The following is a 20,035-nucleotide window of genomic DNA, read 5'->3' as shown; positions in this document are numbered from 1 at the left end:
GCATGGTATTTGGTTTCAAACCATTTTCTACACTTCCTACCCCCTAATTTGCGTTAGTTGCTATACGCTAGGCTCTGTCCTGATTATTCTGCCTTCCAACTGTCTACAAATTGTTGTCTTGATCACTAAAGGCCTAAAGAGCCATACACTGTTCCAGGGAAAACTAAGGACTCTCCTCTCCACAGTGGATATAACAGATATCCCAGAAATTTTTCTTTGGGCTGCACTCTTTTCTACTTGTCACCCAACTGCATTGCCTCAGTCCTACATTGCACAGGGTGGGGGCTTTTTTGCCCCCAATTTTGGCATATTCTTTGCTGAGTTTCATCCCTTCTGGTAACAGTTACTTTCCCCCATGATTCAGCAAAAGTGGAAGTGTAACACAGACCAAGTTTGTTAATTTGGCCATGATTTTCACTATTCATTAGCATCACTGATGAGAGCAACCTTCAGAACTCTCCAACACATATCAACCCCATGCAAATTGTGTAAGTCTCAACACACTTAATACCGAATTCATTCTTTATGCACGTATATGTGTATCTGCAAACACAAGTCCATGTTGACTATACCGATGCCAAAGCAGCAGCATGGTTACAGTGGCAATAGAAATACCCAGGAGCCCGCGTGTGCTTCCACTTCTTCAGGCTGTTATCTAAGCCCAGCACCACATTTTCCCCCAGCTGCCAACCACAGCAGTATGCAAGTAACGCAAAGCAATGCAGGTATTACAAACGCTGTACTTCTCCGTCATGTATTAGAAATAATGTTCACACTGGGAATTAAAATATCACCCCCTCATATTCCAAGAAACATAAAGCTTATATGCCTTATTGATATGAAGATATGAAAACCCACACGCCACTGAATAAAACAAGTAATCAGCTTTGTGTACCAAGACTTAGTGAAGTGTATGAACCCCAGCCAGATCAGAGAGCAAGTACCAGAGAAAAACAGAGACAGTGAGGACAAGCAAATGTGAGCGTGCAAAAAAGCCATGTACATGGGCATGAGAAAGCAGTCATGGTTCCACCTCCTCTTCATACCCTACCTAGGCAGTGGCGTACTCAGTTGCCTCAGAGTGCATTGAATATAGTTATAAAATGTCACAAAGATTTTATTACTGTGTGTCAATACCCCATCCTCTCAGCCAGTTTTCAGTCCCATAGTACAATTGACTTCCAGTATAGTACTCATGAAATAAGAGTTAAGTGCTCTACAGGCTGCAGAGAATGCCACATTAGTATACACAGAAGCATTCATTATTAGTTTTTACATGAATACTGAATAAAAATATTCCAATGATTATTATTGTATTGTTGAACAGACCAAAGGATACAGTATCACTAGTTCCAAGAATAGACTATAATAAGAGAGCATTAAAATTCCAGCAATTTAAAATACATTAAAAGGGACAAAAAGGTCTTTTAATAATGTTTCCAAATGCCACAAGTTAGTGGCATTCAAAATCAAGAGCCCCAGCAAAATCAAACCCACGTTTCCAACATCTGAGAGCAAGTCTTGTGTGCTTAAAGTTAAGCCATCAGTGCTCAACACAAATGTTAAATTGCAAGAATAAAATGTTCCGAGAAACAGTTCTTGATCTCAAATCATCTCTAGGGTAAGAAAAAAATATTACTTTCTATACAAGTAGCATTCACAAGTTATAATAAACTTGAAGGACAAGGAACTGACAAAAAAACAGAAACACCAAGAACTTTAATAACTAAGGTTCCCTATACAATACCAGGAATTTTCTCTCTTATTTCTGATAGTTTTGTGAAAAGTAACCTTCCACAGTTTTTAAATGCATCTACTTTTCTATATAACAGGTACTTCAATGTGCATCAGCAGTATATTCACAGCATGTGGAAACAGTACACATGTACTCTTTCAGCATAGTGGTTATGTCCGTACAGGAGAACCTTTTCTGAATTTGTAGAACACGTGCAAAGCTTCCTTCCTGCCATTCCTTTGATGTGTAGCTCCATTAATCCACTGGCTAAAGTCTAATCCCTCACCACAAGTCTTCCATTTTGTTGCAGAGAGTGCACTGTTCTGCAACATGTAAAGGATATGTAGGAGCCTACATGACTTTACTAGAACCTTACTCTATACTTATGTTTTCTTCTTCAGTAACAATTAACTTAATTTCCTACATTATAAATCCCACTTACCATGTCCGAGTATTAACTTCATATCTGTAAAGATCATCTACCAGTCCATATTTATTGCCAGGCAATGCTTTGTAACCACCATGGACATAAACAGATTTTGTCAGTTCATCATAGACACTAGTATGGCCGTATCCACCTTGGACAATTGCTCCTTTTGTTTCTGGTACAAGCCAAGAATTGGACCCTGGAAAAGATGTACAAAAGACATAGTTTTAAGGCTGACTATTGCTAACACACAATATTAGGAGTTTTAAGCAGATTAAATCATTTTTATTATGATTCTACATGCAGCAATAACTGGGGAGTTTTTTAAGAAGTAATTTTATACTAGTGTATCAAAACACCTACAATTGGTTAATGGTTTTAGACTATCAACTGCTAGTCTTGATTAATCACAAACACATCATTGTCACAGGTTCCAGGCAGTATCTCATACTCTTACATACGTGAGATCAGCACATGCTAAAACAATTTTAAAAAAATCCCCAAACCTTTCAGAAAATATGAAAATGAGAGTTACGATTAATTCTCTCTCAGCCTTAACTTTGTCCTGCCAGAGATGGCTGATGAGAATTCAGTGCTCCTGCTACTCCAGCTGCATTAGCACCACCTGTACTCAATCAGAAGGAAACTGTCTGGAGAAGCCTAGCAGAAACTGAAGTGCTGAGATTTTCGAGAAGCATGTAACGTAAGGTAGCTCAAGGTACACAGGGATACAGACAAATGCTTTGCTACTGAACTGTAAAATTATTGAGCTAAAATCAGTTTCCAACTACTGTTTCTTACTTATTTAACTGCAAATATACCTACTCAGTTGCTGAAAACTCACAGAAGGATCATTTGATAGCAGCTCATTAAACTAGCATTTAAATCCACATTTTACATCACATCAATAATTGCAGAGAGACACCAAATAAAACCATTCACAATAGCTGAAGAATAAAACGCAACTGGAAAATACTTTACCATAGCAATAAAAAAAGGCAGAGAGGTTAAAGGACTTCTTGTTCCCTGTGGCCCTGAACATCTATTTTTTTCCCCCCCTCCATCTTCCCAGCTGATGACATAAGTCACAAAAAGAACCATCCAGAGGTATTTCCTGTAGAAACCAGCCTATTCAAAAGAGCCTGGGATGATTAAGCAGCCAGTTCTGCGGGTGTGAAATGGAAGAAATAATTCACTTACAGCCTCTTGAAAATTATGTCAGATGAATAGAAAGGGTGGACATGGACTTCCAAAGTGCAGCAGTCTCCTGATTCTCAACCTAAAGAGGCTGCCATTATTGAGTTACTTATCCAAGGCCAGCACACAACACCATATACCTTGCTTCATCTGAAAGTTAGTTTAAATTCTATTTCAATTTTTAGCTGACATTATGTAGGTAGTTTGAGATTACCTCTTTTTCCTCCAGATTCTTCTGTTCATTGAAGAGACTCTTGACTTTCAGTTATTACTGCTGCTATTCGACTTTCATTAAATGCTTTCCAGGCACTACCTCTATAAGCAACTTACATTTTTTTCAGTAACAAGTGCTTATAGCAAGTTATAAAGTATAGATTAAACTGGAAGACCTGTGCTGATTGTATATGTACAAATGCTGATGTTTGTGTAATACACTATTTATATCTGACACAGTATATTTACGTTATTTATATGAAGTGTAATGTAACTAATATTTTATTCCAATCTCTCTGTTGGATATTATCAAGCTATTAAGAACTACGAATCTGTACATAAAGATCAGATTTCTACCAATAATACTGTATTTTACATACATATTACCTTGCCAACAAATAGATTTACCTGATACAATTTATGTAATAGGGTTGGTGAGGAGTCAACCTGCAGATACACCTTTCTATCATCGACACCATCTTCATTTTTTCATTTAAATATTGATCAGTCCTAAAGACTGGCATATATGCTTTTCAGGGAAAAAATACTATTTCTGCACATAAATTTACACAATGGTGTTGTTCATATGCATAATAAAATGTTTTGCATTTATATCTGGTTTATGCAGCATTTAGAACACTGTCATGGTAAAATGGCATACTGCATAGCTTTACATGACTTGCACAGAACTATGAATAGCTGATCCTTCCTGCATAATAAAAACCATGTGCTATGAATAATGACCTAAATTTGAGCAATGATGTCCAGCAACATCTTTACGAAATAAAAGTCAAAAGCAGTATTACAGTTTCTCTACTTCCCATCCTAAAATTCAGTTGAGCTGCCTGAATTTTGAATACCGAAACGTGTATATGCAGTTTTGATGTTTCACACTTTTTCAGCATCTTGAATATTGCATCAATCACACAAAAATACACTTGTCTGAATTTAAAGACATTACTATGCATATGATTTGCCTTTTTTTTTTTTTTTTAACAACTCACTGATACGGATCTTCATTTATCTTTTTAAACAGAAATCTAATTTTTATTGAAGGCATTTACATAACTCTTCTCATACTCCAAGATCCCACTCTTTCCATCATTAGATCAGATGAAGGACTCGATTGACCAAACCAGTCACGTGAAACTCTGCATCCTGAACAGCTTAAAAAGCCAAATACAGGAAAAGCTCTATGAATAAACAAACAGACATAAGAAAATAGTTGGGTTTTTTTTTTTTTTGTTTCCAGATTTCAACTTGAAAGTTTAATAGTGTTAAAAAAAAAAAAAAAAAAAAAAAGCTCAAATGGATTTTGAGAAAAAAAATCACCAAAAAAAAGAAAATCATGCCAGTAATAGGGGCTTCTTTTCATTTGTAGTTTGACATTTTTCATCAATGTCTAGGCAATTTCCCAGAGAATCTACCATGAAGTTTCTCTTGAAATGCTTAGGCAAGTCAGTAAGATAACTTCAGATAATTAAATCTGCCAGCTACTAAACCAATGGACACAGTTACAGGTGACAATATTCTGGTCACTTTGTCAAACAGAATCACCCACTTCATGTCCAGCCTTACCACAACCATTTCCAGGAGACTGATGAAGGAAGAGAGAAAACAAAACAAAAAAAAAAAACCCAAAAAAAAAAGGGCATCTACAAAAACATGTAAACAGAAAAAGAAATTACAGCTGAGATAGAAGCTAAAGACATTAATTGAATGTACTGAAGGTGGAAGTATGAATCCATTCCAAAATTCTGACAGACACAGCAAGTGAAACTGCAGGTCCAGCAGCAAGCATTTTAAACAAAGCTGGTTAGATTACCAAGAACAGCAGCCATAACGCTGACATTAAAGACCAGAGGGAGGAGAGACAAGATCCTCAGTAATATGCAAAGGTATAGAACAAAGGGGCTTTTTAAAAAAAAAAAAAAGCACAAATAAAAAATGTTGAAGTAATGGGAAACTGTTTCACTGGGCATTATAAATGTACCAAACCACTTACATCACATTTACCTAAAAAATGGATCAAAATTCAACAAAAACTTAAACAGATTGTGCAATGGGATGAGCAACATGAACTTCTATCAAAATGGAAGCTCATCAGTTCATGATGACTGAGGAGAACGGGTAGGAGCACTGCTTCATCAGAGAAAGTCTGTGAGCTATCAATGACATTCTCATGGATGTAGTACAAGTGTCATTTTACTACATATCAAGTGAGGTATTCCAGATAAAGTAGGATTAAGGTTATTCAGCCAGGCACTGGTGAAATCTCACCTAGAATATGTCAAGGCTTTTGTAATCATCCATGTTCAAGAGATTTGAACTCTGGGTGGAAAAGGTATAGAGATGAACTATTAGAATGAAAGCAGAATAGGTGAGGTTGCCCTAATTAGTCTTGCAAAAGAGAGGATTGGTATCTATGAATATAACTCAAAGAGAATTCCAGGAAAGGAGACAAGCTGCTTTCATTACACAATGTATCACCCAGAAAACAAGCAAACAGAAACAGGTCATTGCTAAAGGTAGGCTACGAATTAGAGGATACCTAGCCACTAAAATTATAACCAATTTTCCAATCCAATGACACTGAAGAAAACTCAAACTGTTTAAGATTAATCCTCATATATTTTTGAAAGGAATTACAAAATATGGTATTTACATTTTAAAAGCACTTAATTTGTCGACCAGGGTGATAAATTCCAGCCTTTTACTCACAGAAGCAAAAGATGTAACCGCATTCCAGTATCAAAGAATGCAAAGCAAATGAAATAAGAAACAAAACCTTTTCTTTTTTTTTTTCCAATTTTTTTCTTTGCAAAAAACTGATTAGGATAGTCAAATCAAGAAAAATTGCAAATTTCAGCAATAATCACTTTATGATTCAAAGTAGAATAATTAAAATAGGATTTTGAGACAAAGTTGTTTCTAAGATGACGTTTAAAAAAAAATATGCAATAATAAAGCCACTAAAAAAAAATCCAAGGAAAGATAGATGCATTGGCCTAATCTACTCTTACCATAACACAACCTTTAAAAGATTAGGCAAAAAGAACAAAATGTCGAAGCAGCACCTCAGTGTGCCACCTTCTTTTCATTGCAGTGACAAACTTGAAAAATTTTTAAGCAACCATGAAGCTTACAGTAATATGGCGGGGGGGGGGGGGGGGGGGGGGGGGGGAACACCATGAAATGCATGTTACATCACAGGGCCATTTCTTTTAACACTATTTAAAAAAAAAATTAAATAAATCAAAAGCAACCTATAACCTATTTCTGAAGTCACAAAAAAATCAGTCTAAAAACCAAAGTGATATGATGCTAATCCAAACAAATCTTTATCATCTAAAAAAATAAAATAAAAACACAGAAGACTTATTCAGAAGTTTATAAAAGCTCCTTATATATTAAGAAACTCCAGTTAAACCACCATTATTATATTCACCTTGAGACTCACACTGAGATTCTTAGAAGGTTTATGAGGTATTGCTAACCTAAAGGGATATAAATTTCTCTGGGGAGTAACCCAGAAAACTTTATGGTTCAAGTTAGTAAAATAATTCACATTATTCCCATACCAGAATTTATTGGTTCCTCAAAAGTCGTAAGTCTAGGTATAGCAAGAAAGGACAACAGGAATCTCTTTTGTTCCTGCAACAACCACCATCCTTTTGGACTAGAAATGAGTTCCTATGCTTCTCCATGGCGAAAACCTGTCTGCAAATCATGTCAACTTTTTCCATAATTTATTGGACTTTCATAGAAATTTTTCTTTTCAATAATCAGACAACGTCTTAGAAATTTTCAGACCATGCATACATTTGATTCACATTGTGTTAATAAGAACTACCTATCTATGTGAAAAGCTAGGGGATGCACAAATAATTAAAACTTCTTCAGATGTTTCTTGACCCAGATCCCATGGAAATCAGGGTCAGAGTAACTAAAGAAGGCTTTAGCACCAGAATTGCATGTAACAGGTTCAAAGTTCACTAACAGGACTGAATCACTAGGGGCTTCAGTTCACTTAACCAAAGGGTAAGTTGCCTTTTTCTATGCTTCTTTCTTTCAGTAGGCATCTGGTAAATGCTTGAAAAATAGCCTTCATTAGGACTACAAGCCACGGCCAATAACATTTAGAAATACTAAAGCAGTACAATTTGAAATGTTAAGGTAATGTATATTTTGAAATCAAGCAGAGAGAGAGAGAAAATTGGACACTAATTTTTCTTTCCATAATGTCAGAAGCCCTTTTTTATAACAATTTTTCTTTCTGATTCAAGCAGGTTCACAGCAATACTTCTATCACTTCCTATGTCTTTTAAGTATGGATTCCGAGCTGCTAAAGTTCCCCAAAAACTAGTCATTCTTATTTTAAACCACCACCTGGAATTTTCTGGTTAAAAATGATCCTACAACTGCAAAACTGCAGATAAATGCCACAGCTGAAACAGAATTCAGGAAAATTTGCCACAAAATTCACTTAACTTAGAGGGAAGGGGAAGGAAGGAGATGCAATGAGGTAAAATGAAAGATGAGAATTATCCGTGGTAGAAATGGTTCCGTTACAGCATATAGACCATGCTCTGCAAAGTATTGCATGTGCCAATAATCCTGCATCGCAGCAGCAGACCGACTGAAATCAACGCGTTTCCACAGTAATACCCTATACTGTTCCAAGTTTATGTTTGATGCAAATGAAGGATAATTTCTCTAACAAACTAAATTTCTCATTAGTATGTGATAAAATTCTTGTCTTAGAAAAGACTCAACAATAAAAACTCAACAATAATTCAGACCCATAATAACTGCCAGAGAAATAAGTGCTTTCTCCTACTCAAAGCTTATCACCATGGTATGAAAGGTTTGGGGTTTTCTCTTGGTTTGCTTGTTTTGTATAAGCTTAGTCTGTTTTATTAATCCTCCACAAACCTAGCTTTAAAATTAAAAAAATAAAATAGAAGTTATACATTTCAACCATAAGGCCAGCAATAAAATCTGCCAGACAGATAATTTTACACCACAAAGTGAATCATGTACCCCTCTTCATAATTACACTACCCACAATAACAGGTGAGAATAATATTGGTACTCCAGACTAAGTAAGCAGCCTGAACAGAAGCAAATAATTCAAAGTTCCAACAGACATTACAGTGAACCAGAATGCAGAAAACTAGAACAACACTTTTTCGTCTTCAAGAAAAAAATATTTCTCTGGTAGATTAAAAAAACCCAACTTTTTTTCAAAAAACTGGCCTTTAATTCTCAACAATTTTTAAAATATTATTTAGAAATATCATTCCAAGACCAGAGTTTATAATAGTTTTATGCAGTTCAATCAAATTTTTCAGTGTGGATAATGCACATCATGATGCTACTCTTCCTGTTCCCATTCTCTTTTATCCTTTTTCAACACTGTTATAAAATTTCAACACTACCATCACAGATAATGTCAGGAAGCATAAGAACCCTCTGAGTTTTGAAGGGATTTCCCTAGCCCATAAATCTGCTTAAACAGTGCTTATATACAGACATGCAAAAAAGTTAAATGGAACAATTAAAAAAAAAAATGTATTACACCTTAATGTATAAATATTACTTTGAAATTTTGGATTATACACTCTTTGATTGCTTAAATAACTGAGGAACTAAGATCAAAATTATAGAAAACAAGAAATCAGGAAAAGATTATAATTTGAATTAATGGGCATATAAAAATTCCTAAAAATATACTAGAAGGTGTAGATTTTCATGTTTATTCTATTAAAATAATATCTTAGATGTACCATGTATAAGATCAAAAAGTTCCTCTTGGTTTACTTAATTTTAGTTTTTAAATTTAAATTTTAGAAAAAATCTAGCGTTTAAAATCAAATCACCCTTAGGAAAAGCTTGCAGTTCACAAAGGGAATCTCAGGCAGACATGGCAGGTTGTTTACAAAAATTAGCATTCATTTTCTCCTATTTCTTCTAGTAATACATATACATTTTAGAAAGAATCTTACATATAATGATGAACTAAGTTATTACATTTTGAAAATCAGAATGAAAGTATTACAGCAACATTAAAGAGCCTTCAAAATAACTAAATTATTGTAGTAAGCACTGTTCATTGTGTTCTGTTTTGCCCTTTCTATTTTTGCTTTGCTTATTCTTTTTACTTTTGTCTCTTCTGTGATAAAAACAGTAGTCTGTGATAAAAAAGCAAGTTTATTGACAATAACTGCTGCATGGACTTTCTGGTTTCAACTTTCATCCCCCTTAGAGTATCACAGTCATGTACAAAATAGCACATGGCCAAAGCCATTATACTCCAAACGTGTATGAAGTGCTACTGCTTAACAAGAAATCTGATCTATTTGAATAATTTGAAGTAAAAAAAGATGAGGTTTTATTTGTTTTGAAAAATACATCTTTTCTTTCTGAAAACAGGAGTGATTTTCACTTTTTAAAAAAGGAATTTTTTTATCACTACATGATAAAAATTACTTGAAAGCAACTTACTGATGTAGTATTCTTGCACAATGCTCGTGTAACCGTATATGGCAGAATATCCAAAAATTATAATCATAACCACATCTCTGCTGTCCAGCTCTACTATGTGTGCTGAATGACCTTCCACAGCGTACTGCTGGCCATGTACAAGTACTGCTGGAGTTCTGGTGCTCCACGTTTGGCTGTGAATGTTGAAAATCCACAGCTCATCAGTAACATTGCCATTATTGGTTTCAATTTTGCCTCCATACATGTAAATGTCTTCCTGTAAAAATTGGGAGAGAAGAGAAAGCAAATAATGGATTACAGCAGGATAACATCTGAACTGCGTAATTCTATGCTGTGTAATATTTCATAACTGTAAATCTGATTTAAATCTTCACATTTAATCTTACATTACCAGCTCAGTATCAGACACTAATCCCAGACAATGACATTTAAACTAAACCAACAATGATAAGGAGACTGTTTCTCTGAAAAATAAACCCAGCTATGAAAATGACACCCAAATGAATCTCAACCAGATTACTTCAAGCAGAAAAACTTTAATTATATAGCTCTTCTAATTCATATTGCAGCATTCTATTAAAAAAAAAACAACCTACAACCACAAAAAAGCCCTGCACTAAACAGAAAGGATATTATATTGTTTTCTTAAGGAAAAAAATCACAGACCTAAAACGTGATTTTCCACACACTCTGTCGACAGGGATTTCATTCAGCATGTCACAAAAGCGCATATTCTAGCAAAGTAACTTAAGCCCCGAGAACATTCACAGTCATCAGAGCCCAAAGTAAAGAGACAATGAGTGTATAGCATCCTCTTGGGCCCATCTGCCAAAGCCCAATGCCATAGGGAGTACTTTGAATTGTTTTAAAGGGATGCAAAACAGATTTTCCAGTCTTCACGAACCACATACCTCAAACAGAAACGTCATCTGTTTTGATAAGTAATGAATTATTTACTTCAATATTGAGTGAAAGTAAATCCTACTGAATTTCCGACTTCATCTGGAGTTGCAAACCAAGGCATACAAAGTCACAGAACAAATTGCAGTTTGTGGGCTTCACAGAGCGGCTCAAGGACAGTTTATCCTGGGTAGAACAAACTGCCTCTGGTTCTGAGGATGATACTCAGTCTTTGATAAGGGCATACCAGAACCACATAACATCTGCATCCCATCTGCACCTTGTTTGTACAGCTGGCAGTTGTCTTCTGAATGTTGCAATATAACGTTCTAGGGTTTACCTTAAATATAATCTTACCTTGTTCAAAAAAACAAAACAAAACAAAAACCACCATGGGGAGAAGCTGCAGGCTTAGCACATTTGGCAATTTTGCTTGGCATGGAATACAAAGCCTCAGAAAGAGAGACTAGAAGATAAGGAAACTACGTAATGTAGGAAGTTTAGATCACCAAGCAGAAATTTCAGACTTTTTGTACAAGAAGCTGATGGGATCTAAATAGAAATGTAAAATACATGCTACTATCATCATACATGTCAAGAAAGATTAACTCAAACTGGCCGGCATGTAAAATGCACATGATTAGTAGAATGACAGTCTATTTAGCTCAGCGAAACAAAGGCTTGAGAGCGTTGGAATGCTGTCTATATACCTACAGTTGATGGTAAACAACAGAGTCCAGGGATACTTATATATTTTCTTATTATTCAGAGAGATCAGTCAGTAAATGACTGACCAAACTCTCTGACCTGTGTTTAAGAGTACACCTGAAATTTTTAGAAGACTTTCAACTATTTTTTCATTTGAGGCAGGTAAACATTTCTTGATTTGAAATTTAAATCATTCCTATGCAGGGATACTTTGTGTTATCAGTTAGATCGGACTGCTGATGTTTGAACAAAAGAAAAACATTCATTGGCAGGATTTTGTAGCGGTATTAGATATATACATCTGAAGCCATTCATTTCCTATGAGATGAAGTAACATTTCCAAGAGCTTGGTGAAGACCCACAAAAGCTGTAAGGAGGCTGTGCACTGATCCAAGGGAATGGCTTGAACAAATACTCTTCTTAAAAATATCCTATATGACTCATACATTACACTGCCACAAAGATCTTAAAAGGCAAATCAGCATTGCTATAACATAGTAGACTAATTATTTCTTTATTTGTTCTTAAATGCTGATAAGAAACTACAGCAGAAAAAGAGCTAATTAGGGAGTTGCAGGCGATGTATAACTGTTTGAAAAAAAGATTTCTGACACTGAGGAAAGACACTACACAAAAAAAGGTCACCTAAAGAGCTGCGTGAACTTTGAAACGATTCCTCAGACAGCTGACAGTAAGAAAGTCCTCCTCACAGTTCTGCTTAAATGATTCAAAGTTCAGATAAAAGAACACTTCTGCAATCTTTATAAACGACACAGCAGATCCTGTACACAAGACTAGTCACAGAGAAAAAGACAAGAAGGTCATGACAACTGCTTTATCAATGCCAAAAGCAGATCTAACTAAGCTTCACCCAGGGCTATTTCTGAGATTAAGAAGCTCGTAGCGCTGCTGGAAAACACTTTAAAACTAACTATAGTTACTACACTGTATATTGAACTTGTAATTCAGAGTTCCTGCTCAGTAGGAAATTCGAGCAAAAATGAGAAACATCTTGCTGTAAACCAAGCAGGTAGGCAGCTCGCTCATTTGTGACATTCCCACCTACGGATCACATCATTTCTTCGCATGTGTTCAGGAGCAAGGCAACAAAACAGCCAGTATGGCTCCTGTTAGTTTCAATGGAACCAAAGCTTCCCAAGAGATGTTTCAATTTTCTCAAATCAGCTTTTTTCCTTGAGAAAACTATTTCAGTAGAAATTCTTGATGAACCATAACGAGAAGGAAAAATGACAAAAGGTATATGGGTCTCTGAATAGTTGGCTGTGCATATTGAGCAGAGAGGTTGACAGAAGGTGGCAGTAATCACAAGACCAAAGCCAGGATTTGAACAAAACAATTAAATCACTTTTCTCAAGAGAAAAAGAAAGCATTAGTTTGATCTGTTTCTCTTACAGAGTAATGATACACGCACCTGTTGCAGCTAGGCAAAATAGTAACAAGAGAATAACTCAAATACAGGAGAAAAAGTAAATTCCACAATTTGGAAAGCCTGTTGGAGAAATTAAGACAATTTAAGGCAAAAAAATTCCCCTTAATTTCTTCACCTTATTGATATCATCATCAACTTTGGAGTACGTGTATCTTAAATAACTGAATAAATCAAATAAAACTAAATGCCTGGTGGGACAGAGTAAAAAGGAGGGAGCCAGACTTTACAGTGTTATCCAGGGAACAGAACCAGAGGGGATGGGCAAAAGTTGGATTACAAGAAATCCAACCCCAATGTAAGAAGAAAACTTTTATTTTTTACAGTGAGGATGGTCAAAGACTGGAACAGATTGCTCAGAGACATGGAATTTAATATCCTTGGAGATATGCAAAACCCAACTGGATGACGTCTAGAGGAGCCTGCTGTAGTTGACCCTGCTTTGAGCAGAGAGGCTGGTCAAGATGACCTCCAGAGGTCCTTTCCAAACTCAACTATTCTTTGTGAGTCTGTGAAAACAGATTTTTAATACAGGCATACCTCTGGAGAGCCTATTCCTTATTTAATTTTCGATTACAAACAATAACAAAAAAAAATCCATTGGATGATCATGAACAATATCCAGATTGTAAAATTAAAAATGCTTTTCTTTAAAAAAATAAAACTTTTTTTTTTAAGAAAAAAAGAAAAAAAACAACCAACCAACCAAAAAAAAAAAACCCCAAAACCAGAAACTTTGGAAAGTTACTTACTTTGCATGACTAAATAGATGACAGAAGAAAATAAGAAAACTTGAGAGTTCTGGTGAACAAATGTCAATCAGCTTAGCAGTCTGAACTTTATAATTTGAGCACAAAATTCTTTTAGAAGCCCGAAAGAGAATAAAATCATTCAATGTGCATTTATCCTTAGTTACAATAACAAAGAAAGTCAGGATCTACATGAAAGCACTAATTCCTGTAATTTAATAAAGGCTCCAAATCCAAAAATAAATCCTCCTTCAAGTGAGTAATCATAACTTTGTGATTTGTGCATTCAAAGTTTCATAAAAACAGACAAACCAACCCACAGAATTTCCACAAAATAGTAAGTGAATACTTATTTTAATACAGGTAAAAGATAATAAATTGTGAAACTGACTGGTAATCCAGTACGCTTTACTTCAGCTGTCTCATGTTCCTGACTTCCAAGGCTGTGTACTTGGTAATTCCTGGAAAATCATGCCCCAACAGTATCACCTGGCTTTTGCATAATTTTAACAAGACTTCAAATCCCTTCACAGAAGAGCATTTTACAGTGAGAAAAAAAAACCTGAAACAGACCCAGGAAGTTACTCAAGAAGATCACCAAAAGAGCAGGTAAGAGCCCCCACTCATCTGAAAAGTCCCAATCAAAAGACTACACAGCAGACCAGAGTAACTTCTTCACCCTGAATCCTGAACAGAGGGCCAAAATCATTAGTTCCCTTGACAGGCTCTCTTCCCTACACCATATCTCAGTGTTAATATTGATTCTGTATTTCATATGAATGCAGTAAGACAAGATTTTTCCAAAACAAATGTTTTTATTCTTTAGATTTTGCAATTTTTCCTTTTTTCTAAAAGAACAATACTCATCAACTGCTCTGACTGTACCTGGGAATGCTACATTTATGCAAATCCTGCCTGCGTTCCAAAAGACTTTCCTGGTAGTTACACACACACACAAAAAAAAAAAAAAAAGTGTAAAGAAAATGCAATAAGGGGGTGATTTATAATCCATTTCTAATTAATTTGAAGTAAATTAATCATGTTAAAATAATGTCCTGGTTTCGACTGGGATGGACTTAATTATCTTCTTAGGAGCTAGTGCAGTGCTGTGGTTGCGCTTTGATGTGAGACTTTTCAGTTCCTCGGGCCTTACTAGCAAGACGGCTGGAGGGGCACCAGGAACAGGGAGGGGGCGCAACCAGGCCAGCCGACCTGGCCTAGCCAGAGGCAATCCATACCATGGGGATCATGCCTGGCATATACACCCGGGGGCTGGCCAGGGCAGGCGGATCATTGCTCAGGCTGGCTGGGCATCAGCCGGCAGGCGGTGAGCAGCTGCACCGTGCACCGCGTGCTCCTTTCTTCCTTTTCCTCTGGATTTTATTCTTCCCCTTCCCTTTGTCATTGTAACTGTTATTGTTATCATTGTTCTTATTGTTCTTTCATTTTTATTCTATTTCATTATTAAATAATAATGAATAATAACGTAATGAATAAATAACAATTATCAAATTGTTCTTCTCTCAACCCTCAAGTTTTACACTCCTTTGCAGCTCTCCTCCCCGTCCCACTGGGTGAGAGGGACTGAGCAAGCGGCTGCGTGGTGCTTAAAGACCAGCTGGGGTTAAACGACGACAAATAACCACATAACTTTCATTTTCTATTTCTTAACTGTATCATGGCTACACAGAGACGTTTATCACTCAGAAAGGAGGATTTTGCCTTAGTTCTTATATAAATCTAGACTGTTACTGAAAATTTGGCCAAAGAAATGCCATTCACAAACCACATTAAGAACAGTCATTCTCCATTTTCTTGACACAAGACTATCAATCTGTTTTCCTCCCATAAACTGTACCCATTCATTAGTATAAAAATTAACTTGATATAAACTAACAGGACTCAAACTTTGAACAGAATTTTGTTCTCTATAGTTACTTGAAATTTCTAAAAGTTTAGTCAAATCTGTACATCATTAAGAAATTTCTGGATTATTTTTTTTCAAGCAAAATGTAAGACTCAAAGTAATCTGGCAATACCTTACCCATCACAAGCTTGTTTTCTGCATTCAATACATCCACCTGGTTTAGAATGGTCAAATCCCTCATCTGCATTTCCCCCCAGCTCATTACCTTCTTTAATACGGTAACAACATCAAAAATGTTCTTGTATGTGTTATATCAAAAGGACAAAAAGAAAAAAAAAAAAAAGAATAACCAACATCTTTACTTGATCCAATAATCCTCCCGTTAGATCAGGACTGACAGACTGGAAAGCAGTCTTCACCTAACTCTTCCTCCTGCAGCCTGCTTTATTATCCTTATTGAGGAGCTATATTATCATTGAATAAGTACCTGAATGAGAACCTGCTAAGTTATATGAGGAGTATATTACAACCTAAGCCTCCCAGCAGGACCAAATTTTGAGTTTAAAACAGTACATACTGCAGCAATTTGTATGTCAGGATTTTAACCTAATCAAGAGTGCTGTCACTTTATTTCTTCATCCAGTTTTCCACACTGTTGCTGGCTATGAAAGTATTAATCCATGGAAGGTTTCAATTAAGTCAGTTATTATATATCTTAAAAGCCATTTTTTTTTCCCCTGGACTACAGAGGCATTCAAAACATAGGACAGGAAAATAAGATAGTGAGCGTGGTTTTAGCCAAAAAAAAAAAAAAAAAAAAAAAAAAAAAGGAAATTACTTGTTTGCATGAACGTTCTTAGATTTAACAGAAAACTAGGCTGAAGAAAACCATGCAAATAAAACTGCATGGACAGAGCTTTAAAAGTGCTGAAGGTGTAAGCTGGAGTTTTAGCAGAGATGTCACTCTGATCTTGTGTAACTTTAATATTTGGACTCAACATATTGAAAGGAAGGAATAAGTAACGGAGACTAGACAGAAAAGTATTAACATCTGCTAGACATAAAAGCTGATCATGCTTAGACTTCAACTTTCAAACCAGTTGGAATATAATGTTATAACAATGAATGAAAAATATCACACTTTTTACATAAAGGAACCAATCTCTTCATCAGTAAGGTCCACTCAATTGCAAAGGAACTCTGAAGATACTTTAATCTAAACTATGTGCATAAAGTGTATGACAGCTCATCTTACCTACTTCTCTTATACTTCTGAGGTCTGCAAGTCATATTTATAAGGCAAGTTGTGCATAATACATAATTGAAAGTCACAAATAAAAAAACTATGCAAATTGGTGGTACAACCTGCTAATTATTAATAGAACAGTTAGAAAATACTTTTGCATTCCTAGTGCTGTTCCAAATTACACTAAAATAGCCAACAAAAATAGGCATTAGAAGCACAACAATAAACCAATTGCTGAAAGATTGTCTCACTTGTACTAAAGCAGAAAAAGTTTTTTACTCTTTTGCTTTGTTCACGCTAGGTTTTGATTAGACTAATAAAAAATACCAGAAGAGATACACAGACTCAACATCAATACCAATTAAATTGGAAAAGGAATCAAAACAATTGCCCTTTTTTAATAAAGCTTTAAATTTAAAGTAACTTTCATGAAACTCAAATGAGTCAAATTAAATTTGACTACATATAAAATGGTCCATATACTGGAACACATCTTTATGATTACTCCTACATCAGACTGCCTGTTTGCCTTGTTCCTATTGCCACTCTCAAAGGAAACAAATCTCAGTGCCCAGTCATTCTTCCATTGTCTGGGGACCACTAGCAGCAGTTTAATTACAAGGTCAAACTCTGCGATACAAGCACAAGCTCAGCACCGAGTAAACTCCCAGCAGTGACCATATGCACACCTTGTATGCAGCTCCCTTTCTACTTTATTCCAGGGATCAGTATTTTTCAAGTTACCGTCTAACTCCCTGTCTAGTCACTGTTTAGCAAAGCTGTATGTACTTACTTTAAAAACCTCACAAGCCATTTCCTCCAGTCTCTTTATAATCCTATTTCTTAGAGGAATTATTTCAAAATATGTTGACATTTTGCAGTATCACGATGCCAGGCACCATACACAGTCTCTGAGATACAGGAGGACCAATTGCTAGCAGAGATAGGTAGCACCTTTCCAATAACCAGTCTGAAGAGGCACTGGAGGTAGTACTATCTAATGGTTTAGTTGGTCTAAAAGGAAGAACAATTTTATAGACTCTCCCCTATAAATGCATAAAAAGTCTTAGTCACTTGTTATAACTATACATCAGTGGGAGTCTTCTGATCTTTTTTCCTTCAGAATAAAGTAAAGTACAGTACTTCAATTTTAACTAAAGAAGCTTTCAGAGGGAAATGGGCACAGTAACTTACTGCATTCTCCACAGAGTCAACTATATAGCTTCAATTTACCTTGCACCACAATCAGGCAATCCTAGCTCTGTGCTCTCACTCCAGTCTAGCACTAGGCTTTGAAATCTCAGGAGCTCAAGCCAAAAACTTAATCTAATTTCTTCTCTGTGGATATTTTTTTCTCTCAACTATAAAGGAAACTACACAATGACTAGTATGCTGCTCAAAACACAGCTCAAAGCTGCCATCTCTAGGTATTATGTTCTACTACATTTCTCACTAAATTATTTTTCTGTTTTTTCAAGAGACTGAACATCTGAAAGGCAAAAATATCAAAAGTTTACCCAAACAAGTTAATTTAAGAACATATTGCAAAAGGACATACTTTTTCCTCTTGAAAATTCTTCAACTTACATCATCAGCTTCTTTGGGCCTATGTAAATATTGATATTTGACATAATAAGAAAAAATATGACAAGTAACATATTAGTTAATTATTTGATGAGTGGTGCTTTACTCATTATTAGTGAATTCTATTTACTAATCAACTTGTGCCTCTGACAGCAGCAACAGCTTCCTCACTACACACTCTCTTGTAGTTTTCATTAATATTAACAACAGTTGCATTTCCTCTCTGAGATCCAAAAAGATCTCTGAATTAACATAGGTCTATTATATTTAATACTTCCTGGTAAAACTATCTCTGAAGGGGTTATCCTTCAGTCTGAAAAATCTCAGGAAAATATTAGCACTGTCAAATAAAAAGGTTAAATGATATTTTAAGCCTTTATGCTGAACTGCTAAATGATACATTACTTGAATGTTTCCTAACTAAAGGGTCCACACACTCTACAAGAACTGTAATAACCAAAGATACCAGTCAGAAAGATTTGACCTTTCAAAGAACAGATAATGCATTAGTAATGACTCAGGGAACTGAGAAGAAGAAAAGCAATTTTTGAGTTGATGTTGGAGTATGCACAGAATCTAGTTCATATTGCTACTGAAAAACACCTCTACAATATTAACCGTGCCATGCACAGATTCAACATCTCTGGAAGAGCAACAGAAGCTAGGAAAAAAAAATAAAAGAAAACAAACATCATAAAAAATCCACCCACACCTACAATTCTGGTTAACTTCAAAAGGAGCACCATATAATAGGAAGCCTGATCATAAAGAAACTAAAAGGTACAACTAAAAGGATAAAATCTTTAATGACAGTATGAATACATTTTAAGGACATCTGCTCAGATCACATGAATGCTTCCTATTTAAAAAAAAAAAATCTCCATTACAAATAACGAAATAAATAAAGCTTAACTTAACAGGAGGATAATAGAGACTGTTAGAAGAAAAAGTATACTTCAAAATAAAGGTTCAAAAACCCCAGCAGATTAACCCACAGCACATACAAAAGGCAAGCCATGAAACAATTTAATGAACTGTCTGCAAAATTTCATATATAAAGTACTAATACATCATTTTTCAAATGTGCCAGAAATACATCCAACTAGATACTTTGTGGTGCAAGTAGACAGTCTGAAGGAGTGTTCTGAGTAAAGCCATAGCGATAAAATGAAGTTAACTTTCTCATGCGAGTTCTTTGTGGCAGTCTTTACTGGTATTTCCATAGCAGAAATTAATAACAGATGGTTATAATAAATAAATAAATTTTTTAAAAAAACACCAACCAAAAACTGACAAAACAGTCAGCAACAAGTCACCAGGATCAGTTCTGAAGGAATGTAAGAACAAAACGGCTGACCCCTGTCTGTAGTGTGCAAATCCCTCCTTCAAAATTTGTGTAGTACAAAAAGTCTGAGAAGCAACAGGCAGAAAAGACAGAAATAAGTGAACACATGG

The 20,035-nt window shown here is 35.5% G+C and overlaps 1 protein-coding gene across 2 annotated transcripts in view; it reads right to left on the bottom strand.

Moving 5' to 3' along the window:
• The window catches only part of ATRNL1 (attractin like 1), a 525,096-nt gene that overhangs the window by 435,154 nt on the left and 69,907 nt on the right, over positions 1 to 20,035 (bottom strand). For both annotated transcript variants that reach the window (XM_037400754.1, XM_037400753.1), the window contains exons 8-9: positions 10,080 to 10,335; positions 2,178 to 2,361 (exon numbers count right to left, since the gene is read on the bottom strand). In XM_037400754.1, the coding sequence (XP_037256651.1) occupies positions 2,178 to 2,361; positions 10,080 to 10,335 (440 nt within the window). The remainder of the gene's footprint in view (positions 1 to 2,177; positions 2,362 to 10,079; positions 10,336 to 20,035) is intronic.

This window comes from Falco rusticolus, chromosome 9 (assembly GCF_015220075.1).
Source record: "Falco rusticolus isolate bFalRus1 chromosome 9, bFalRus1.pri, whole genome shotgun sequence".
NCBI classification, from domain to species: domain Eukaryota; kingdom Metazoa; phylum Chordata; class Aves; order Falconiformes; family Falconidae; genus Falco; species Falco rusticolus.
The sequence above is the reverse complement of the archived record's forward strand: the minus strand, read 5'-3'. Positions and strand labels throughout refer to the sequence as shown.